The 24,626-nt window shown below is 43.0% G+C and overlaps 3 protein-coding genes across 14 annotated transcripts; 1 reads left to right on the top strand and 2 right to left on the bottom strand.

Moving 5' to 3' along the window:
* Positions 1-488: 488 nt before the first annotated feature.
* LOC107276001 (beta-carotene isomerase D27, chloroplastic) lies at positions 489-5,789 on the top strand. The gene is made up of 7 exons (XM_015759767.3): positions 489-922; positions 2,479-2,618; positions 2,835-2,927; positions 3,288-3,349; positions 3,911-4,017; positions 5,374-5,463; positions 5,547-5,789. The coding sequence occupies exons 1-7, from the start codon at positions 619-621 to the stop codon at positions 5,585-5,587; spliced, it is 837 nt and encodes a 278-aa protein (XP_015615253.1). The 5' UTR covers positions 489-618; the 3' UTR covers positions 5,588-5,789.
* LOC4350803 (pentatricopeptide repeat-containing protein At4g13650) lies at positions 2,163-10,033 on the bottom strand. Of its 11 annotated transcripts, none has more exons than XM_015759765.3 (6): positions 7,806-10,033; positions 5,350-5,588; positions 3,951-4,051; positions 3,172-3,271; positions 2,994-3,051; positions 2,163-2,880 (listed from the first exon to the last, which is right to left on the bottom strand). In XM_015759765.3, exon 1 carries the CDS (start codon positions 9,873-9,875, stop codon positions 7,842-7,844), a length of 2,034 nt encoding a protein of 677 aa, XP_015615251.1. In that variant the 5' UTR covers positions 9,876-10,033; the 3' UTR covers positions 2,163-2,880; positions 2,994-3,051; positions 3,172-3,271; positions 3,951-4,051; positions 5,350-5,588; positions 7,806-7,841. The 11 variants fall into 11 exon arrangements, with proteins under 11 accessions (XP_015615251.1, XP_066161750.1, XP_066161751.1 ...); XM_066305653.1 differs by having other exon boundaries at positions 2,163-2,549; positions 2,805-3,051; XM_015759766.3 differs by lacking the exon at positions 3,172-3,271 and having other exon boundaries at positions 2,409-2,549; positions 2,805-2,880.
* A 10,676-nt stretch (positions 10,034-20,709) lies between these two features.
* On the bottom strand, positions 20,710-23,340 carry LOC4350805 (uncharacterized). Of its 2 annotated transcripts, none has more exons than XM_015760361.3 (3): positions 23,069-23,340; positions 21,785-22,978; positions 20,710-21,706 (listed from the first exon to the last, which is right to left on the bottom strand). In XM_015760361.3, the coding sequence occupies exons 1-3, from the start codon at positions 23,213-23,215 to the stop codon at positions 20,909-20,911; spliced, it is 2,139 nt and encodes a 712-aa protein (XP_015615847.1). In that variant the 5' UTR covers positions 23,216-23,340; the 3' UTR covers positions 20,710-20,908. The 2 variants fall into 2 exon arrangements, with proteins under 2 accessions (XP_015615847.1, XP_015615846.1); XM_015760360.3 differs by having other exon boundaries at positions 20,710-21,709.
* Positions 23,341-24,626: the final 1,286 nt, after the last annotated feature.

Consider the following 24,626-nt stretch of genomic DNA (forward strand, 5'->3'; position numbering starts at 1 on the left):
AATAAAAACCAAAGCCCATTAGAGATGGACAGCTCCTTGTCCATATATATACTCCCTCTGTACTCGTAAAAGGAAGTCGTTTTGAACAGTGACACGGTCTCCAAAATATAACTTTGACTTCTTGTTTTTATAAAAATATTTATTAAAAAGTGATATATGTATACTTTTATGAAAGTATTTTTCAAGAAAAATCTATTCATATAATTTTCACATTTTCAAACTCAACAACTTGAGAGTTATTTATTATTTATATTCCTAAGGTTTGACTTAAACATTGTTCTAAACGATTTCTTTTACGAGTACGGAGTACTGAGGGGGTATATTCCAATTAGCTATCAACATACTAATTAACTATCAACCTTAATAAAAACATAATTATTAGACACTTTGATTCCTTATTCCCACCACAACCAAGATGCCCTCTCCATGCCATTTGGTCTCTTCTCTCTCCCTCCTTGCAAATTGCATGACCCTCTCTCTCTCTCTCCACTTCTCTCTATAAACCTTCCTCTCTCCCATAACTTCTTTCCATTTTCAACCTACAAATATACTAATCTCTCTCTAGCTAGTCTTCACCTACAAATCTCTCTCTCTCTCTCTCTCTCTCTCTCTCTCTTCATGGAGACCACCACGCTTGTGCTGCTTCTTCCTCATGGCGGCGCCGGCGGCGTACGGCCGGCGGCAGCGGCAACGGCGAAGCGAAGCTACGTGATGAGGAGGTGTTGCTCGACGGTGAGGGCGGTCATGGCGAGGCCGCAAGAGGCGCCGGCGTCGGCGCCGGCCAAGAAGACGGAGACGGCGGCGATGATGTCGACGGTGCAGACGGAGACGGCGGCGGCGCCGCCGGCGACGGTGTACCGGGACAGCTGGTTCGACAAGCTCGCCATTGGTTACCTGTCCAGGAACCTTCAAGAAGCTTCTGGTTCGTGCCTATAATCTACTGAATATATCTGATGTATTGTGTGCATGTACATGCAATCTTTCGGATGAATTAATGAATGATCAAATCAACCATGCATGCATATATGTGTGTATTTATGATGTTTTTGCCATGGCTGATTTGATTTTTTGAGTGGAAGAAATAACATATATATGGTGAATAAACCAATGTTCTTCAGTTATTTTTGTGACAATTAAATTATATGTGTATTCTACGATCATCCTTTTCTTCTTATCGTTTGGTTATTAATACCCTTCTCGTCCATGTGGAACATAAATTCTTTGATTTTTTTTATTACATGTTGCTTTGGCCAGCGTGGGTGTACTTGCAATTGCATGCTTTCTGTCATATTATAATTGAATTAGCTCTTGATTTTTACATGCAAAAGAATAATTTATTTATTGAGTTGCTGATGATCACGTAAGCCTATGCATGTGAGATGTGATGTGTTCTCCGGCCTAATTAAGTATCGACGTACTATATATATGCACGTACATCAAGTACGGCCGTATTTCATAATTTGATTATTGTTACTGTACCAGACAAACCTAGTGCTTAATTATTGACATATACCCAACATCGATTAAAGTCAGTGTGACACAATTGGCAGAAGAAGATAACAAAAATCATAGAAGACATATATACCACAACAGTAAAAATTACAGTGCAAAAAGGGATACCAGAAGCTTCTTAATTAGGTGAATGGTCACATTTAGTAGTAGTAATACACAGTAATAACACATTATTTGACGAATAAATTAAGCGGAAGTGCATGATCAGCAGCATATAAGCAAGCAACTACGAGAGGTCAACCGTTGATCCGTGAAAATGTGAGGTTCACATTCTAGGAATCTTTTAGTGCTTGAATCTAATCCTTTCGTTTGTTTTCCCGTGGACTTTTTACTTTGATCGAATAAACTTATCTGAATAATGCGAAGGTCAAACATCACATGTACGTGCCCGGTTCTTCTTCTAGAAATTCAGCCGCTTACTATAATCGATGCTGGTTTTTGAATTTTTTTAAAGACATTTATTTTGGAACAACTTAAAAAAAGTGCACAAACCAGGGTTTACCAAACCGTTTGAAGTGAGGTTACTGCCACTCCATGGTTTGGCAATTATCACGAGGTGCGTCGTGGTTCCAAAAACTAATAAGGTTATCGTATGTGATAACCGCGATAACTGACGGTTTTGTAAACCCTGCACAGACAACATAATTATATTTACAGGACTGTTTGGACTTCATTAACACTGTAGCATCCACTACATCCGTCACCTCCTTGGCTCTCTTACATGTTTAGCAAAGTCAATCATACAGACAAACCAGAAAAGTTCCCAACAGACACAGAATGCTACTTTTCTAGTATGGGTAATTAAGCATATAAGAGAAACTTGAAAGCATACAGGAAACCGATGTTCACTAGTCCTGAGTTTTTTTTTGGTGTTGTTCAGGTGCAAATTAACTGCAAAGGTTGATTCCCTGAAAGGAACTTGTAGCACTTGCTGACTGACACGAACATGCATGCAATGTAATGCAGGGCTAAAGAATGAAAAGGATGGCTACGAGAGCCTGATAGATGCCGCCCTAGCCATCTCAAGAATCTTCAGTCTGGATAAACAAAGCGAGATTGTGACCCAAGCTCTTGAAAGAGCACTTCCAAGCTACATCCTCACAATGGTAAGTACCATAATCCATGACAATTGGCAATCATGTATGAATTATTGAAATTTAAAAAACCTAAAACTTTTTTTTATTTGAACAGGAAGTAAAATTCAGCATTTATTCTCTCTTTTTTTTTTGAGGAAAATACAGAACTTCTGTAAAGGGAGGAAACTTTAAAAGTTCTCTTCTTTTATTTCTTACCTCAACTTTGATTGAGAATTCTGTCGGCAGATCAAGGTGATGATGCCACCTTCAAGATTTTCCAGGGAGTACTTTGCTGCATTCACCACGATATTTTTTCCTTGGTTGGTTGGGCCGTGTGAGGTATATATTACATACACAGTTCCTCCTTTTGTTACTTCAGTTCAGAAAGGAATAGCTGCCTGATACCTGATTAGTGCGTCTTCACAAGAATGAATTCATGATTGTGCCTCTGCTGAAGGTAGCCCTGCAGAATGAATTGATACGAAGCCACACGTTAATTTGAGAAATATTGCTACAGAAGATCTTAAAATGCTGTTGAATGTAGGTTGCGACATATAATATCTCTTTGTTTTCAGGACATTACATTGTTTAAAGTAGTTGTACGAAGCATTTGTGGTGCAAATATCATATAAAGTATGGAATAAATGCCCTTGTATGGATAACTTGTCTTCTGAGTGATCATTCTGTCATTGAACAAAGGTTATGGAATCTGAAGTTGAAGGAAGGAAAGAGAAAAACGTGGTATATATCCCCAAATGCAGGTAATTCAATCATCATCAAGAAATTGTTTCACAAGTTTGACTAGGAGGAACATTTGTAAAGAAAATTTCTTCAACTGCTGGGTATCACGTAACATATCGGTCAAACGGTTTCCTACTCCCAGCTCTTCATAGGCAGACTACAAAAATTTTCAGGTCTATAAGTAGTAACCTGATGATTTGCAATTAACATATGACTCTGCAGCCATCAATTAGTTCTGAATGAATTGTTGCAGTATGTCAACTCTTACTCAAGTTAATCCACTCATGAAAAACAAATTGAAGAACTATGGCTGGGACACAAGTTGTATTGTCAACGTCGTAATTGTGGCAACTGACAATCCTACTCACACTCCACAAGCTGCTTATTATCAATTCTACCCACGTTAGACAAACTACCATGATTAACACTGGGTTAAGAAAAAAATAGAATTTTAAGTGCAGATATATCAATAAATACTGAAGAACCACCTTAAAAATACATAAATACTGAAGAACAGGATTTCTACTGGTGTTGCTGTTTTTCTTTTCTTTTTTTTTAATCTCCAATCCTATTTGTGGCAGATTTCTGGAAAGTACAAATTGTGTTGGTATGTGCACAAACCTTTGCAAGATTCCATGCCAGAAGTTCATCCAAGATTCACTTGGCATGAAGGTCTACATGTCTCCCAGTAAGCTTCCTCTGCTCTGATTCATCAGGAAAGCCTGAATATCAGTGGGTAAACACAACAACTTAAATATAATTTGGTAGAATAAGGTAAAAATAATCAAACTCCATTCCTTTGCATAAAGTTGGCAAGAAACTAATAATGGATTGTCATATCAACATCATCTCAAAGTTGAAAATTTGGGTTGAAACCTGGTGTGCCTCTAACTTCTCAGGACATTGACCTAATTTTACTATAGCGGATCATTATACGGACTGCCGCTAAAACATAAGTGAACTCAAAATATCAACTTTCGACTTTAAGCAGAATTAGTGAAGTAAAGTTGAATCAATGTAATAGGTCCATAGACCACCAACGGTTTAGAGCTATGAGAAATACAGAACTTAATTTGACATATTAATTTCATGCCACCTCTACCTACCGACAATCTGAGGACTGTGCCCTTTTTGGGTATGGGAACCACTGGCCACCATTCAGGAAACAGAAAGGGCTGAAGTGGGGCCAACATGTTTGCAGGTTACTACCTCCGTTTTTTAATTTATAACGTCGATGACTTTTTAGATATATATGATCATTCGTCTTATTCAAAAAAAAATGCAATTATCATTTATTTTATTGTGACTTAATTTATCATCAAATGTTCTTTAAGCATGACTTAAATTTTTTTTATATTTGCACAATAATTTTGAATAAGATGAATGGTCAAATGTTTGTCAAAAAGTCAACAACGTCATACATTAAAAAACGGAGGGAGTACAAAGCAATCACAAGCAAGTTGTACAGAAGAAGAAAGTGCTAGCCCCTACTTGTCATTCTTAGTGGGAAACGGCAAATTGCATGGACAAGTTGTGGAACAGTAGTGTGAAATCCAGAAATCCACAATGTAGTGCTGTGAAAATACAGTACAAGCACCTTCACATGGCAGTGACGAGCCAGCATGTCTCGATAATCAGAGCAATATGGTTCAATTTCACTTATGAGAAGCACTAGTTTTGAATGTTAGTCTTCTATGGTGATACACTGAATATTTCAACATCAATCATTTTTTCTAGGTCAAAAGATACTGATATTTTATGACATCACCCCACAGAATCAGATATCAACCTCTGTTGGAATTTGCAAGGCTCTCTTTCCTTTTTATCCTGTCGAGTGGTTAGATCTAGGAGTAAGCAATGAATGTTATTTACTGCCAGTGCTACTAAATAGTCCTATACAGCTTATTTCCAATTAAGCAAGAAGGTTTTTTCCAATACTAGGTCAATAAAAACGAGAATAAAGCAGAGTCCCTAAAGATAATAGTGAATGTATCAAGAGAAATGTAACATAATTACTTACATCAACTATATATTTATTCTTCAGATTTTGAAGACATGAGCTGTGAGATGATATTTGGACAGCAACCTCCTGAAGATGACCCTGCATTGAAGCAGCCATGCTTCCGGACAAAATGTAAGGAATTCCGCACTGAGGCACCTTCATGGATTCAATCAACACTCCTCTATATTCATACTTTTTACTTCGTGTATATGCAGGCGTCGCAAAGCAGAATCATGGTGTGAATTGCTCCATCTGATCTGAAAGAAATTATCAATAGATAGATTTCAAATCAGTAAAATGCCTTAAGCTCCATTTCCTTTATTCCTTTGGAAAAAAAATTAGCACCATCATTGTTTTTGCCCACAACACCAGCATGTTTGGAACATACACTCTTCATTGTAATCCAAAAGTAATCTAAGAGGAAATGAAAGGCCCAACAGTAACCATTTTAAGGTACATCTACTCCATATGTTGTTAAAAGAGGAATTGAAGAGCATTGAAAGCGGGGCATGGAGTTGCCGATTTCAAAAAGTTCTAATGTTAATCAGATAAATTAAATCGATGCACCCCTTGCAGAGACATATTCTATTTATTACTGTAATTGTAGAAAATTTCAGTTAATTACAGAAAGATGTGAGTGGAAACCAAGTACTATTTCATGGACGAAAATTATAATGCACGGATTCCTCTAAAAGAATTTATTTTAAAACTCTAACTGATATAACTCTCGATCCACTATCAGTTATTAGGGGAAATATTCTATTTGTCACTAAGTATTTTGAGGAAAATAGAATTCTATATATGTATATGGCTGTCTATGCACTGTCTCATCCACCCAATGTGCTAAAAGATTTGAGCAGGGACATTGAAATTATTAGAGATGGCAATTTTTAAAGTTTGCATGACTATCGAGGCATATGGGACATATAGGACAGTGCCTAACTCATAAATATATGTCAGAAAACCATTCTCCACACTACATCAGGATATTAGTATGAAATGGGGAAACTGAACATATCTACATGTACTTCTCATCAGCTTGCATTTTGTACAAAAAAAAAACCAAAACCAAGATTGCAATGCCAGACCTGCGGGATTTTTAAGTTGGAAAAGAAAATGATTCAGCACCTCCAGAGAGGTCCATGGTTCTAGCAAATACCAAAAGAAAGTAGCTATCTCACATATTGATTCTGGAGACATTGGTACACCAATTATGACAGACTTGACCAAAATTGTATAAAGTAACACAACTTTAACATATTGTAGAAAAAAAATAGTTGGGATCTACCACACTGATGAAACCACTTTTTGAGACCTAGAGCACTTACAGGATAAATTCACATAAAGAATTCAAATGTCACAACAAAATCATGACAGGGATAACCATTGCTACTGACAAGGGGATCGTGCGCCACATTACTGTTCTTTGTCTCCTGATGCATGATCGTTTCCGTAGCTCTACTGGCTTTAGTTTATTCTTCACAAGATTTCCGCATTATTGTTCTTTGTCTCCTGATGCATGATCTGTTTTCATAACTCTATTGGGTATTGGCTTTAGTTGTTCTCCAAAAGATTCAGATAAGGTCCTGACTGAATGTACTACATAACTATAGTCTCCATTAGGATTGCTGGTTCAGTATAACAAATGGTGTACGCAGAATTCAACAACCATTGAGAAGGCCAGTTTTTATCGCTAGTTCCTGAAATTCTAGAAATAGTCCTGTATTCCAAATGGGGCTAAAAGTAAGGAAATTCTATGTTGTTAACAAAGACAATAGCCTAACCCCAAGTAAGTTGGAGGTTAGAGATGAAACCCAAGCCAAGCCACATCCTACATGAATGTCATTACAAGTGCAAATCTAATGAAGCTCCAGGTTGTCCCAGTTTTATATTGTACAAGATAATCTGCACGAATCATGATATTTGATTGTAAAAAGGAAAACCTAATACTTCAAAGTCAGTTCAAGAACGATGCAAATATGTGCAGTACTTTTTGCAAATTAGCTTATTGAAAGAACGATTTAACAAATAAGAAACAGGAGAAACACAACATTCCTAGCTGTTCACTTTTGCATGATATTCAACTAGGAGCCTTGTGGGGTGGTGGTGCCATTTTGCAAGTGATACACTTAGTATGGCACCTAGCTAATTTCCAACCTTATATACAATAATCAGGTCAAGGCCTCACTAGGCTTCAAAAATGTTAGAACCTCTGCAGAAATATCTTACTATATATTGATACTTTAAAAAATTGCAATCTTGAAAAGAAACTGTAAACACAAATGTATGGTATTGGTACCAACAAGACCAACTTGAAAGCCCCCAACTTTTCCCACATCAATTCTTTTTTTGCAACATTACAGATTTCTCAAAGAAACAAAAGTAAATTACAGAAATGCAAAACATCTAAGAGAATAATATCAAACCATGCATAAAATTGAGAAATAAAGTGGCTTAATCATATTTAATTATACCTTCTACATGTATTGCAATTTGCAAGCTTTAGACAGTTAGACACCTTCCATCCAGCTGCAGCCTGGTTTTATGTCCAATCCTCTTGTCATCGATACTCTTAGGAGATTGTCAGCGTCATCCCTTCTCCCAAGCAAGACATAAATATCAGCAAGCATCTTAGAGTTGGCCCTATTTTCTGGATCAAGAGATAAGAGATGTTTGGCTGCTGCTTCTCCGATCACCAAATCTCCACATGAACGGGAAGCGCTTAGCAGCGTCCCCCACAATATTGTATTGTTAATGTGTTCAGAATTATTATATTTAATAAGGTGGTATGCATCAGTCAAACGTCCTGCACGGCAGAGCATATCAACAACACAAGAAATATGCTCAATTTCTGGTTTTAGGCCACACTTCTCTTGCATGTACTTGATCAATTCCATTCCTTCCTCAACAAGACCTGTGTTTTTACATGCAGATAGTACAGCAAGAAAAGTGTAGTGGTTTGGTTCTGTTTCTGTTTTCTTCATCACCTCATAAAGTTTAACAACTTCATTAACATGTCCATTCCACGCATATACCTGCATCATAGACGTCCAAGAGATTACATCCTTGACCACAATCCTGCTAAAGACTTCAATTGAATGCCTAAGGCTCCCGCATCGACCATACATGCTAACAAGTGAGTTAGCAATTGCCCTTTCATTCAGGAAACCTCTTCTGACAATCTGAGCGTGTGCTTCCATCCCTGTTTTCAGTGATGGAATTGATGAGATCATAGGTAGGATCTCCAAGTATGTAATAGCATCTGGATCAACGCCTATCTTCTGCATTTCTACTACAAATCCAACTGCCTTTTCCACTAGTCCAAGCTCTCCACACCCTTTGATCATAGCGTTCCATGCAAATACATCATCTCTAACTTCTGCAACCCCATATAGAAGACTGACTGATGAATCTAACATTCCGCACTTTGCATACATGTATATTAACGCTGTTACCACAGATGGATCTCTCTTGAATTCAAAACCATTGCAGCACACATAGTTCTCTTCAACCCATTTTCCTTCTCTCCACTCCCCCAACTCAGCGCAGGCCATAATCACATTGAGCAAAATAGACCTAGTGACCAAAACTGTCGAGTTTGTCACCATCCAACGGAATAGCTTAAGAGCGGAATCCGGTCTTCCATTCCGAACAAGCCCACCAATCATTGCACTCCAAGTGACAGAATCTTTCACCGCCATCTGACGAAACAACATCACAGCCTCTCTCAAACAGCCAAACTCGACATACAGATCAAGGAGAGCATTGGAAACAAAGAGATTAAGCTGGAAGCCAAGCTTGATTACAATGGTGTGCATCATACCACGGCCCTCCCAGGAACCAAAACCTGCATAACCAGAAACTAGGGTCACCAGTGTCGCCTCAGTCGGGAGCACAACATCCACAGACCTCATCCTCATAAACAGCTCGACGACCTCGCGCAGATGTCCTCCACGTGCATAGCCAGCAATCACCGCATTCCACGCCACAGCATCCCGCTGTGGCATTCCATCGAACACCTTACGAGCGGCGCCCATATCCCCAGCTTCAGCATACATCCCGATCAGCGCCGTCGCGACGAGGAGGTCGGACGCGAACCCTTTCGCAGCGGCCTCCGCCCCGATACGCCAGCCGACCTCGAACTCCGACGCCCGCGCGCACGCCGCCACGGCGAGGTGGTACGTGTGGCGGTCGGGAAGGCACGCCGCCGCCGCCATCTCCCCGAAGATCCCCACCGCCATCCGCGGGAGGCCACCCGCGAGGTACCCGCGGAGCATGGCATTGTAGAGGAGCGCCTTCTGCGGCGCCGCCGCCGTCGCCGCGGCGTCGAACACATTGCGGGCGGCGCCGGCGTCCCCGAGGCGGAAGTAGCGGGAGACGAGGAGGGACGCGACGTAGCCGTTGGAGGCGAGCCCTGCTACGACGGCGAGCGCGTGCGGCCTGCGGTGGTCGGCGGCGGCGTGGTGGCGGGCGAGGTCGTGGCCGGAGATGGCGGCGGCTAGGGCTTCCTTGAGCGCCTGGTACCGGTATCCCGCGGCGGACATCCACGTCGTCTCCGCTACCCCTCGTCCTCCTCCTCCTCGCCGGAGTTCCCCGGCAGCTCGCCGGCGAGCGGAGCGGCGGTGGTGGGGGTTCTCGCGGCGAGGGCGGCGAGGCACTGGGCGGCGCGGAGGTGGGAGGAAAGGGACGATACTGGGCCGACGAAGAGAAGTGGGCCGTGACCCATCGGAAAAGCATGGAAGGCAGGAAGGCCTTACGTCATCATGGCCCAGCTACGTAGAAAATGAAGCAAAATTGGGAACTCTAGAATATACAAGGTGGGGTGAAAAATAAAGAGCATATACAAAGAACTTTAGTTTTTCATGTTTATGTAGATTTTGTTTCTTATATTGTTAACGATGTACGCCAAAGTGTAAACTTTAATCTTTCTTAGAACATTCTTTGCTTCTATGCAGGAAAAAGGATTGGCATACAAGTACTTCTTGTGTGATCGAAAGATTAGAAAAAATCGACACATTGAAAAGTAGATTGTCCTCCTTTTACATTATTTATTATTTCATGTGTCCTAAATATAGTAGCTTAAAGGTTCGATTAGGTACATTACTACGATACAACATATCTAGGGCTGTCAACGAGCCGAGCTCAAGCGAGCTCGTCTGCCTAGGCTCGATGTTTGAGCTTTCCGATAGGCTCGGCTCGAGCTCGATCAAGCTCAAACTCGACTACCGAGCTTGATTTTAAAGTAAAACAATATATATTTCAAAGATAATCTTTTAAAAAATAATTAACTTCTAGTTCATCATATTAATAGATGAGGAGAAAAGAATAAAATAAATATATGATGTCAATATAAGACATACAAATAACATATTTGATCTCCTAATTTATTAAATAACAACAAAAATCATATATTACTAGACTCGTTGGAAGCTCGAGCTCGGCTCGATGAAGCTCGCTAGCTTAGGGAGACGCTCGGGCTCGGCTCGTCTGGAGCTCAAATCGAGGCTAGAATGAGCCAAGCTCGAGCAGCTCACGTGCCTCGAGTTTTTTTTAAAGCTCTAAACATATCTAATCCAATAATAGTTCGCTATATTTTAAGACGGACGAAATAATATTTTTCTTAGTGCGTCCAGCCTTTCAGGCTCCGGCAAGGACATTAGAGGTGATCGTCGATGAGCTAAAAGCAAAACTCTCAGCTCTGTAGCCTGTACTCCCTGTATCACTGCTCCAACTCCTCTTTTGTCATAGATGCTCCATTACATTTACGCGCGAGGTTCCAAACATATAGGGGCGCTACCTAGCTAGTGGTACGTACTGCAACGAACGATCGATGTTTGGTGGTCACGTACGCTAAAAAGCCAAAAGAATCGTCGTCACTGGTAGCAATAGTGCACATCGATCGATCCCTCATCATTTCCATGGCCGTCCAAGCCATTGTATTTGATCATCATTCGTTCACACAATAGTGTACACACACACGTACTCCTTCCGTCCTTAAAAAAAACTCAATCAAAGAGTTTAAATCTGGGCATAGTGTATGTCCATATTCAAACTTTGAATTGGTATATTTAGGACGGAAGGAGTAGGCTGGTAACTAGTACCAATACACCCCCGTCTCAAAATAAACGTAGCAGTACTTTCCCGGTCCTAAAATAAACTCAATTTAGAACGAGTGTCCAGATTTGTTGTATTATGAGAGGCCGCATCCCTATGTAGATTAAATTTTTTTTTATAAGGGAGTACATGGCAGACGATGAACACTGTCTGTATTTCCTGACTACAACTGAGCTACATGTATGCCTATCTACAGTTTTGGGCAGTATCCGACATCTCATGGCGAACAGGAATTGTTCATGATATTGCTTCAGCCCCAGCATTTAAGGGCTCTCTGTTAGAACGAAGGAAGGGTGAATGAGTTGAATTGAATCCTCGAGTAAAATTCCTATGAAGTCATTTGGAGCAGAGGATATGATGCCTCGAAATTCCTTTGGAAATCCGATGGAATTAATGAGTTATTTTTTGGCATTTTGGAGGAAAACAAACATAAGGCTTACCTCCAGTGCACCATTCGAACAACTAGTTAGGACATTCGTGCGTTTCTAGTTCCAATAGGAATTTGCAAGGTGAGACACCATGATATTGTGTTTTTTCCCGTTCCCGCATTTTCAAAATATTTGCCTCCAAAGGTTCCCTAAGGGCTTTATTGGAACACATGACTTTAGGAAAAAAAAACAGTTTATTTGCTTTAAAATTCCCACGAGATCCTCCGATTCCAGAGGAAGCCTAAGATTTAACAATACAGAGAGAAATGTGAACGTTTCGCGCAATAACTTAAACTACTCATCCTTAAAAAATGACGACAAATTAATTCTTCACAAGACAACCTTCAATGGTCGTGGTGGCCTTAGATTATAAGAAGTAGCTAGTAATTGGTCGGTGAGTGTAAGTATTGTTTATATATATCCTACATATATCGAGCCTCAAAATCTATCTATCTATCTATCTATCTATTATATACTAAAAGTCCATTAAGCGTCCTATAAACGCTCCTAAGCCGCCAAGTGGCGCTCTAATAAATTAGATAAATTCTTAGAAATTCTAAAAAAAAAAGCAAAATATCTAGCCCTTAGATTTCAGTTAAACCGGTGGACCCGTTATTTTGCATGGTTAGATTAAATTTGTGAGAAAAAAAGTTAATCCATATGTGATCCTCCTTGCCTGCTAATCGCTTTAGATCTATAAAAAAGTAACACACTCCACGATTCTTACGCGCGATGGGGCATGAGTTAATCACAAACCAACACACTCCTCCAAGCAGCAGGGTTCTGCACGCACCATGAAACATTGACTAGGCACGTCAATCTCTTTCACCGGCGATCGGCCTGCCCAGTTGCCCTAGATGATCGGCTACAAGGGCAACCATAACCATGAGTCCGTTGATGTCAACCAGACTCTCGCGTCCCCCAACTTCTACCACTCCGGCACTATTTTATCAATTAAGATTTGATCCAAACTGAAATTTGCAAACTATTGTTGCTGTTTTTTTCAAAGAAAATTTCCGTTCCAACATCCAAGTTTTGTTTCTTTTCATGTTTCTGATATGAAACGACATCATGAACTTCCAAATTGCTTCTTTCCATGTTAATGATATGAAACGATCGACATCGTGGTCATTCAGTAACCTAACAAATTTGCACTACTTGTATATAAGTAATAAATTGTGACACTTTCTTATTATTACTAATTTTGAAGTTTGCATCTATTTAAGTGGCACCAAATCATAAAAACTTACTAATTGTTAATTTTAAAATAAGTTCTCAAGTTAATAAAATATTACTATTGAGAGTTACAGATGAGTACAATTTTATTTTTATATGTTGTACTTCCCAAACTATAAAATCATGAAAAATTAAAATTGTAACTCCAAGTAGAGCACATACTTTTCGAATTTTAAATTTATGAATTATTTTATCATTAGAAAAAAAAATCTAAAAATTATAACTCCATGCTAAGATGACTCCAGATGCATTAACTGTTCAGGTCATAACTCTACATGTACAACTTGATATTTACTACTCCCACCATTATCGTTCCTCCATGCCAGTTTGATCTCATCCAAGTTTTTTATATCTCCCTTAAATAATCATCATATAACAAATGACTTTTGTGTAAAGAGTAAATGGGCATCGTTGAATAAGCTCATGCATGCAACTAGCCAAAATTAATTTCTATTGGTGTAACCTAAAAAAATTATCTTGGTGTAACTCCACGAAATATTTACAGTGTGATGCAATCAACACCTTGATTGATGAAAATAATTTTAGAATCATGGAGGTTTTGTTGTTTTTGTCTCGGCATCTTTGCTTAGGTGATGATCAAATTGGAATAGAGCTTCTTTCTAAGTCAGAAATATGCTCTGTCTTATTTGTAAGTGACAAGTTGCATCAATGTAAACTGGGTTAGGTTTATGCCAAATAAAACATAAGTGTTAGTAGAAAATAAACAGATTTGATAAAAAAAAAAGTTAGTCCCTAAACATTTATTTTTTTCAAAAAACACCTTTTTTTTAATTTACATTTAATTTATTATATATGTTTTCTAAATAGACTAAGTCTACATTATCTTAGATGATGACAAAGACTATAGATATATGTTGCTTATAGGGATGAATTAAATATTATACGGTATAAATCTATCAAATAGATTAAACAATTATTTAAGCAACGCAATCTACTATATAAGCCCGCGCGAATGCGCGGTCTACCTTCCTTGTTTAAGGTGAAAAATCAATGTGTTTTTAAGGTACTTTTTAGGTAGCTGCAACTGTAATATGCCCCCATTAGTCACAAACCAGTGACCACCACCCAAGGCGATAACTACACATGCCTGGGGTTTGCAATATCACGTGATTACCTACAGTTATCGTAGTGATCATGTACGATAAATTTATAAGTTTTTGAAACCTCACAGTTCTTTACGGTTTTACCGGTAACCGTGATACTGCCGAGATAGCGGTAACCTTACCAAATGGTAAAAGAAAACCCAGCACATATGCCTCCCCTGTGAGAAAAGATCTTGAGCTAGAAAGCTTCTTTCTAAGGTAGCTATCTTCCTCTGTTTTCTGGTATATCCCAGGTGATTTCGAAATTATTCAGCTACTGTACTGCAATACATGTTCATCATATCGTTCCTCCTCTCATCAATACCGTGCCGTTGATCGCCCTAACACAAATTTTGTTCCGGATCTATAGTACCGGACCCAGCTTAATTCAATTCCCTGCCCAGTGGCCACCAGTAAATTAGCTCCAACGTTCTGTGTGTCCCGCTGTAATGTTGTTCGTCCCAGGTGATTTCGATCTGATTTCTACTGTAATGTCAATCCTCTTATCAGCGCCGTGCTGTTCATCGCCTTAATGCAAAATTTGTTCTCATCTGTAGTATTGGACCCAGCTTCAATCCCCTGCTCATGATCAGTAAATACGAAATACAGAGTAGGTCCAACGTTTTGTATTCCCCTTGGTAACAGTTGCTCCTTCCGTCCGCTGCCAAAATTTAAATATATTAAAAACTTAATTTCTTTAGTCGATTTTGGAGTATTATCTACCGAAATGCTAAATGGCATTCGACATAAATTTAAGGATAAATCTTACAAATTTTAGACCGTTGAATCCGCGCTAGGCCGCCAGGGCTTCTTGTCCTCCGATGTTGGTGAGTTGTCTCTCTTCTCCGGTAGCGGTGACACCCCCAACTCTTGTAGGGGACATACGGTTTATGGTTTGGAGTTGGGGTAGGAGGGGAATGCAGGAGGGGGAAGAGAGGGTTCCCAGGGCTCAGAGGAATGGCCATGGGCTTGCCGGCGTACATAATTTAATATTATGTTACCATTTTAATATATAACGATGCTATCCGTGTAATCTGTAAGGTCCACCATGCTAGTTAATATAAAAGTTATATTCATAAACTACCATTTTCCCTGTACATACGGCGTTTTACGGCTTATTACTTATGGCTGTAGACCAAATAATCAAATTGTTGTTATATTTATTTAGAGTATTGTTATAAGTATGATTCAATTATACAACTCATGTATAATAACTAGATATAGTCAACAATAGATTAATCAAAGGAGAGCATGCATGTTCATACATACTGCAGCCGTTTACAACCGGTTAATAGCTAGGATAGTTGAATCGTATGGATAGCATGCAATTTTCTTTTCATTTATTATACTTCCTCGTTCTCTAAATGTTTGATGTCATTGACTTTTTTAAATATGTTTGACTGTTCATCTTATTAAAAACTTTTGTGAAATGTATAAAACTATATGTATACATAAAAGTATATTTAACAATAAATCAAATGATAGGAAAAAAATTAATAATTGTTTAAAGTATATTTTTGACGAACGGTCAAACATTTTTTAAAAAATCAACGGAGTTAGGTTGGAGGGAGGACGACGACGACACGCACCACCAATCCGCAATACGGCGCGGTCGATCGGGCGGCGTAGGGCCACCCCGGTGTCGTGTACGCGCTCGTTGCCGTTGCTGCAGCTAGCGCGCGGCGGATGGTCCATCCACGGGCGGCATGCCTGCCTTGCCCTGCAATGCTGCGCGCGCGCGGCCCCGGCTGTCCACCGGCGAGGGGGCCAGCATGCAGCGCTCCTCCTCCGCTCGCTCTCGCCGGCCTGGACCGCGCCCCCTCGATCGCCAGCCACCGTCGCCATCGATCGTATCTATATATTCAGCACTAGCGTCCGTCGCGGGAGCGAGCGAGCAGATCGAGGCACGGCAGACGACGGTGAGCCCCGCGGCGGCGGTGGCTGGCATGGCATGTGATGTGATGATGATGTGAGGCCGGCCGGCGTCACGGCGCGATCTGATACGGGGAATAATAATGCATCGATGGCGTGAGAGGAGGAGGAGTGGCAGTCTGTTGCGTTGCATTGCATGTTTGCATGGTTGGATTGGGATATAGACGGACAGGCGGTGGGGTGGTTTTTACTCCCTCCGTCCAAAATAAGTGCAGCCATGGTTTTTCGTGTTTAACTTTAATCGTTCGTCTTATTTAAAATTTTTTCGAAAAAAACTACAAACATAACTCACAAGTAAAGTATTATTCATGTGTTATCATCTCATAGCAACAAAAATGCTAATTATAAAAACATTTCAAATAAGACAGACGATCAAAGTTGGACGCGGAAACTCATGACTGCATTTATTTTGGGACGGAGGTAGTACTATGCATATTGCTTGGTGGAGTATCAGCTCTGGCTCTGCTGCTGCTGCTGCTTGCCCCTACATATACCCCACTCAGCCATCGCATAATATAAAGGATTTTGGGTTTTTGCTTTTAACGTCTGACCACTCGTCTTATTCAATTTTTTTTTAATTATTATTTATTTTATTTGTGACTTACTTTATTATCTACAGTAATTTAAGCACAACTTTTTGTTTTTTATATTTGCAAAAAAAAATTGAATAAGACGAGTGGTCAAACGTTACAAGCAAAAACTGAAAATATCTTATATTATGGGACGGAGGGAGTATATACGGATAACTACTACTACTATACTTGTATACGGTTGTGTTGGATTCTGGTTTTTACTGGTAAAAATGACTCATTTTACCACATTCGAGTGTGGCTCCCAAGCCCAGACTGGATTTTTCACATTTTGGTCCTTTTGAAAAACTTATTTCGTAAATAGACCCCTGAAAAAACTTATCCCAGAAATGGTCCTTTTTGGGACGCCAGAGTGGCTGGCGCCGTCATCCAACGGGACGGCGCTAGCCTCTCTGGCGCCGTCCTCCTGCCACCGTGGCGCACGCGAACCGACGTGGCAGGAGGAGGGCGCCAGCCATGCTGGCGCCGCCCCAGGGAGGAGGGCGCAGCATGGCTGGCGCCGCCGCCTCCATTCCTGTTTCTCTGTATGGAGTTGCAACGGTGTCATTTTTATTTTATTTTTTCGGATGTTTTTTCACACTCAGGATCACGATACAACCAACCACAGAAAAAATTTAAACTCGAACTACCACTTAGCTAAGTCTGAAAATATCTAGCATACCACTTAGTCTACTTTGCACCTTCACTAAAATTAGACCATAACTCCTTTAGTAAAATCCTTTGATCAGCATGTTAAACATAATGCACTCTACCACTATATGAAATTACTTAATCTAATTCAAAATATAACCATATGAAATGACATATATAAGTTAAACAGTACATAGAGATGCAATTTTTTATTTTTATTTCATTTTTTTGATATTTTTTTCACACTTAGGAGAACATAGGAACCAACCGTATAAAAAATAAACTCAAACGGACAAAATATGTGACATGTAGAATTTTTCAAAACTCTACCGAAACGGACAAAATATGTCATCTATTAAAATAGGCGTAACTTTCTCATACAGACTCGGAATCAAGCAAATAATATATGCACGGACATCTACAGAAAAAGTTACATCCGCTTGCAAGATTGTGTTTTCGAGGAGAGAAGTTTTTCGGTAGAGCTTTGGAAAATTCCACATGCCATATATTTCGTCCGTTTGGGTTTATTTTTTACATGGTTGGTTCCTGTGAGTTCCTAAGTGTGAAAAAATATTAAAAAATAAAATAAAAATAAAAAAGTTGCACATCTCTCTCCTCTGCACTAGTTCGGAGAGAGAGGAGAGGAGAGGAAAAATTCTACATGTCACATATTACTTCCATTTGAGTTCAATTTTTCTATGGTTAGTTTTTGTGTGTCCCTAAGCGTGAAAAAAATATCAAACAAATAAAACAAAAATAAAAAAATTCGGGGGGGGGGGGCGGGGCGCCAGCCACTCTGGCGCACTCCCCCTAGCCACCTCAGCATCGCCCCGCCATGTCGGCAGGGGGATGGCGCCAAAAAGGCTGGCGCCGTCCTGTTGAACGACGGCGCCAGCCACTCTGGCGCCCCAAAAAGGACCATTTTTGGAATAAGTTTTTCTAGGGATCTATTTACGAAATAAGTTTTTCAAAAGGACCAAAATGTGAAAAATCCAGCAGCCCCAGAGTACAGGAGCTAGTATATAGCGTCGTTCGTTGTCCGTACGAGGAGACAAGTGTAGGTGTACATCTTTGAATGTCACGTGTGTTGGACTACATACGAAACGCGTTAGCCTCTGCTTTCGACCTACTTCTAACAAAAGTACGCCACTACCTCCCGTCTTAGAATGTTGCTACTTGATATAAGACGTTGTATCATCTAATCTCACTGTTTTCGTCTTAGAATATGTTATTCTAGTACGAAAATATGGCATACTTATAGTACGGTGAATTTGGATAGACATAACATCTGTTACTACATTAACTTATTCTGAGACGAAGGGAGTGCAAATTTAGCAGCCACACCAATTGCTACTAACCACCGGCCTGCCTCGCGGCCTCGCCCTGCCAAGCTCGCTGGCACGCCGCCGACATTTCTATGCTTTGGATAGAAATGGTTAGTTTGTGAATGGGGATCGTTGAATCGAGTGTGGCATGCGGCTACGACAGCGGAGCTGTGGGTGTCGCTATTTGGTTCAAGGGTATAATAACCATTGGCATTTTCTCAGTAATTTCGTTCATTTTTTTTCACTCTCTTATTCTGGGCCCACTAAATGCCCATCCAAAGTAGGGGCAAACTTCAGCCTCATTTCAAAAAGGCAGGGACAGAATGACAAAAGGTTAAAAAAGCGAGAGCAAAATTACAATTGCATATGAAAATAGGGATTAAAACTCATTTACCATTTTCAGTTCAGAGCAATTACACTTCTGTTCGTTTTTTTTGGCATCCATGATCCATCCCATATGTTGGCTGTTGGCACACACGTGACAACAACTCCACATGAGCGTGCCGTTTCCTGCTTCACATGCTGCCGGCAGCACTAAATGCTGTGATGTCCGTTACTATTGAAGAGTTATATAGCACGAAAAAATTCATTAGCTTGTGATTATTTGAATTTTAGTTGTTATAAACTTAAAAAATAGATTTTTCTAATATTTGGAACAACTTCCATATACATTTTTTTTATAAAATGCTACTTTGTCCAAAAAAGACAAAACTCTAGCTACAAATTTAAACACACATGTATTCATATTCTTATCTAGGATTGGAATTTTTTTTCTCCTCCGTCCCACATCACAAAATAGCAATTCCTAGAATTCTAAGAAGGAAGTAGTGGAGAGTAAAAATAACCAAAATACCTCTTATTATTGAAAAAAGTAGTAATAGTGAATTAGTGATAGGTAGGTAAAGAGTATTTAAGAGATAAAACTTCTCGTTTTATGTGCTGAGAGTAAGTAGAGTGGTAAAAGTTGATTTTTTTTATAAAATTCAAATTCTAGAATTTGAGTTTTTTTTGGGATGGAGGGAGCACGTGCTAACGAAATTAAGGTTAGAAAAATAATCATGACAGAATGGTCCTGCTCCCAAGCACATCACAAATAACCGAACCTTAATTTCCACTTTCCTGCCCAAAGACCCAAACCGTCCCAAAACGTACGGCGACACAGACAGGCAACGCATTCAAGTACGAGAGGCCACCGTATCGGACCACGTACATATACGTAGTACTCCGTACTTATTACGTACGTATACACGTACGAAACCATCGTCGTCTTCTTCCCGGGAACCAAACCGATTTCTTTCTTGCCTCCTTGACCACACTATAGCTAAGTCCCTGTTTATTTCCAAAAACAAAAATTTTCACACTGTCTCATTGAATATTTGATACATGTATGGAGTATTAAATGTAGGCAAAAAAAATTACATAGATTACATGTAAATTACGAGATGAATCTTTCAAACCTAATAGATTGCGTGTAAATTACGAGATAAATCTTTCAAACCTAATTGAGCCATGATTTGATAATGTGGTGCTACAGTAAACATTTACTAATAACGGATTAATTAGGATTAATAAATTCATCTCCAGTTTTCTGGTGGAATTTATAATTTATTTTGTTATTAGACTACGTTTAATACTTCAAATGTATATTCGTATATTTAATGTGACCACCAAACCTATAAATTTTACCCGACTAAACAAAGCCTAAGCTGAGCCGAGCTGAGCTATCCTCCATGGAAGCCAAATTAAGATAGGAGGAAAGCTTGAGCTGAGCCAAGATCTCTTCGATCTTCCATGGAAGACTACGAGAGTACCATCACTGCGAGGCTGTACCATCCCAAATAATGGCTCATTCAAGTGACTGTACGAACTCGAGTCAAGAGGAATCCAGATGTGCATGACGCCATTGTCTGCATTCAAGATCTCCATTTGCCAATTTGCCAGCCATTGTGGCTGTGTGTTTTGGTCTACTGCTTCTCCTGCCTCCCCCCACTGTTCCCACATGGCCACATGCACAAACATGTAATCTCAAAATCATCATCCAGTTTAATAAGATTACACTTAATTAACAGTAATAATAGTAACTAAATAGTGGCAGTAAGTCGCAGTAATTTTACATGACACTGGACAAACCAAGCAGTACAAACTAGAAAGAGAGATTAATATGATGCGAGATTATTCGATTAATTTTGGCTCCTACGTTGAGTTTTTTCTCTTTTTTTTTAGAAGACCAGTTTCCGACGTGGCAGGCGGAGGCCGACGTCGGCGAGCTCGCGGATGGTGTCGGCGACGAGGTCCTTGAACACCAGCCGCTCGATCTGCAGCACGGCGTCGGCCACCTCCGCGCCGGGCAGCAGCTGCGACGACGACGGCGGCCACCGGTGGTGGTCGGCGGCGAGGTCGCGGACGACGCCGCCGCGGATCAGCTCGTTCAGGTCGAGGTCGGCGTCCGGCGCCGCCACGGGCTCGCGCGCGCGCCTCACCTCGGCCCAGACGTGGTCCACCAGCTCGCCGCCGCGGAGCCACGACACCGGGTCCCACGCGCAGGCGGCTCGCCGGCGGTCGAGCGCCTCCACCGCCGCGGCGCAGAGGAGCATCCGGTGATGGGGGCACGTGTCGTCGTCGCCGCCGGTGGTGGTCTTCGCCGCCGCGGCGTACACGGCGGATGGGTCCCGCGTCGTCCGGTCGAACACCTTGACGACCTCCGCCACGTAGGCGTAGTCCGGGTCGACGTCCGGGCCCACCGTCCACGTGTCCCACTGGTCGTCGTCGTCGTCTTGGTCGGACGCGGACGCCGTCGCGGCGTGCGGGGCCGGGGCGGCGGCGCCGAAGAAGATGGCGCGCTTCGACCCCGACGACGACGGCGAGTCCTCGTCGGCGAGGAACGCCGCCGCGTCGAGCACGGACACCGGGCTCGGCTGCTGGTCGTCGCCGGCGGTGAACGCCTGGATGCTGCTCAGCAGCTTGCCGCAGCGCTCGAGAAGGCCGCGGTCGGTGCGGAGCTCGTCGGGGCGCGCGCGCTGCTGCATTGCGAAGCTTTCGTTAGACGAGAGAAATTCCGAAATGGTGGCCGCCATTGGAGGTGGAGGAGGGCTCACCTCGAAGTCCCAGCGGGAGGAGGCGCTGAGTGAGCCGCTGCTGGTGCCGTCGGAGAAGGTGGTGGACGCGTCGTCGTCGGGAGACAGCGCCGCGCTGCCGTGACCTCCGCGGCGGGCAATGCGGGAGCGGTCGCCGGTGCTCGGCTTCCTGAGCGGCGGCTGGTACCTCGGCGACTGCGCCGGCGAGACGCGTCGCTGCGGGGACTGAGGGCCGCGTCGAGCGGGGGAAGCCGGGCTCCGTGCGGGCGACGCGGCGCGGTCCGGTGAGCGCGGGCGCCGGGCATTGTCGGCGTCGACGCGGACTCGGCGGGTGGGCGACGTCCGCGACGCCGGCGGCTGTGGCGGCCGCGACGAGGGCCGCATGACGACGATAGGAGGCGGCGGCGGCTGGGTGCGTAGCGACGAGACCGGCGGCGGCGGGGTGTGGCGGAGGAGGCCCTTGAGCTGGAGCGCCTCCAAGATTTGCTTGAGCGTCTCCAGATCCCTGGCCGGCTCGGCGATCCCGCGCTTGCGGAGGCGCCGCTCGATCTCGCCGTAGAGCGCGATCTCGCCGTGCCCCGCCGCGGCCGAGTCGACGACGCGCTTCGCGGGCTCCGGGAACACGTCGTGCGCGTCGAAGCGGCTACGCCTCTGAATCCCACCGCGCGGGCACGCGGGATCCGGCGCGCGCCGCAGCGCCGCCTCGACCGCCGGCGAAGACGGCCTCTGCTGCTGCGGCGTCACCGGCGGCGAGGGCCTCTCGAAGAAGCTCGGGTCAACGAACCTGAAGCAGGCCGGGTCACGCGGCACGCGCTCGGACGCCGACCGCCGGAGCTCACCCCCACACGGCGCCGCGTCCCGCTCGTCCGGAGCGCCACGCGGCAGCGCGTCGAGGCCCATGAGCCGCGCGACGACGCTGGGCGAGCGTCGCTCGTCCCCGCCGCCGGCCCCCGGGGACGGCGGCGCGGCGGGCGACGTCCGGATGTCGCGCGGCCGCAGCTTCCCCCTGGCGTCCACCACCGCGCGGCTGTCCAGCGACAGCCGCGGCAGCCGCCACACCGCGGGCGCGCCACCCCCGTCCTTCGTCTCCAGCGGCGGCAGCTGCAGCGACGGCCTCGGCGCAGCCGGTGGCGTCATGTCGGGCGACGGCAGCGGCGTCGCCCGCTCCGGCGACCGGTCCAGCTGCATCGACCTCTCCGACGGCGTCGCCGACCCCTGCACACACACCACACCATTCCCACATCAGCAACCCCGTGAAAACGAAGCCACCATTTCAACCGGAGAGAGATGGCGAGAGGGACGAACGCTGGAGGATGACAGGAGGCGGCGAGGCTGGTGATGGAGGCGCTTGCCGGAGAGTATCTGCGGGCGGTCGAACAGGTGGAAGAACCCGGCCATGCAGCCCTGGTGCATCCGCCGCTCCTCCTCCTCGTCCGCGCCCATCGCCACCATCTCTCCTCTCCTCCTCCTCACCTCTCCGTCTCCTCTCCTCGCGGCGGCGCGGGCGGCGCTCTGTGGGTGTCTCGGCGTGTCGCTCGCCGTCGACGAGGGCGGAAGGAGGAGCTCCCGCTTTTGGGACGATTTTAAAGCGGGGGGGCGGGGGGACGAAATGACGGTACTACCCCTCGGTCTTCGCGGTATTCGCGGTACATTGCCATCGCGTCCTGTCGACGCGTCGGGGTACGCGCGCACGCATCGGGCGAGACGTTGGCCTAGCTGGCCGTGCAGGTGGATGACAGGTGGGACCCACATGTCAGCGTCTCATGGTGGGTGCTCGTGTTTAATATAAAAGGGGGGTGTCAGTGCGGGCTCGTGGGCGTACCGCTTTTACAGCTAAGACGGTCGTTATTGTGTTTTAAGTAGGGGCGTTTGTTCTACGACAAGCATAATCTTGTGTGTGTGTGTGTGGGCGTGATTTGTTCACAGATGGATCAAGCGTTGGTGACATCATTTTGGCACGTATTACAAAAGATAACCTTTTTTTTTGTTGTATAACGATGTGGCAATGTTTTTTTAGCTTGAAGAAATCAATTCATCATTGATATCAATGAAAGAATTTCATTAACAGCATACTACGTCCTACTCCCTCTATATGTATAGAAAGTCATTTAGGACAGCGACACTATCTCCGAAACACAACTTTGACTTCTTATTTCTATAAAAATATTTATTGAAAAATGATATATGCATACTTTTATAAAAGTATTTTTCAAGACAAATCTATACATATAATTTTTACATTTTCAAACTCAACAGCTTAAGAGTTATTCATGATTTATATTCCTAAGGTTTGACTGAAACATTGTCCTAAACAACTTTATTTATGAGTATGGAGGGAGTATATATTACTCCCTTCTTCCCAAATTAATCATCATATAATAGAATCCAAAATTTCTTAAATTGATCATCATATAACCATATGAATATGGATTTCATCGAAAAACAATTAATGCAACATAAGAGAATATGTATATGCTAGGGTGTAATTGGTTGGTGTTTTAATCAATGCATGCATCATGAAAGAATTTGTGCATGATGTCTTGATTAATACGATTTATATTATCATTAGTCTTTGTGCATAAACATATAAGATGATCAATTTGAGATGAAAGGAGTAGTATCTAACTACCTAACAAGCGTGGTATAACATGACTTTATATCTTTCGTGTAGCTAACGCATGACGATCCTACGTAGAAAGTGGATATAGAGTTACAGCATGACGTTAGTAGGAGTATATCATTAGAGGCGGTACCACGTTGAATGTTTACAATACCAAATGCTAGAAAATAGCCTTATCGTTCAAGTCGGATCTGAACCACTGTTAGCACGAAGGAGAGAAAGAGAAAATTTAAAGCCAATGGC

Source organism: Oryza sativa, chromosome 11, assembly GCF_034140825.1.
Source record: "Oryza sativa Japonica Group chromosome 11, ASM3414082v1".
NCBI lineage: Eukaryota > Viridiplantae > Streptophyta > Magnoliopsida > Poales > Poaceae > Oryza > Oryza sativa.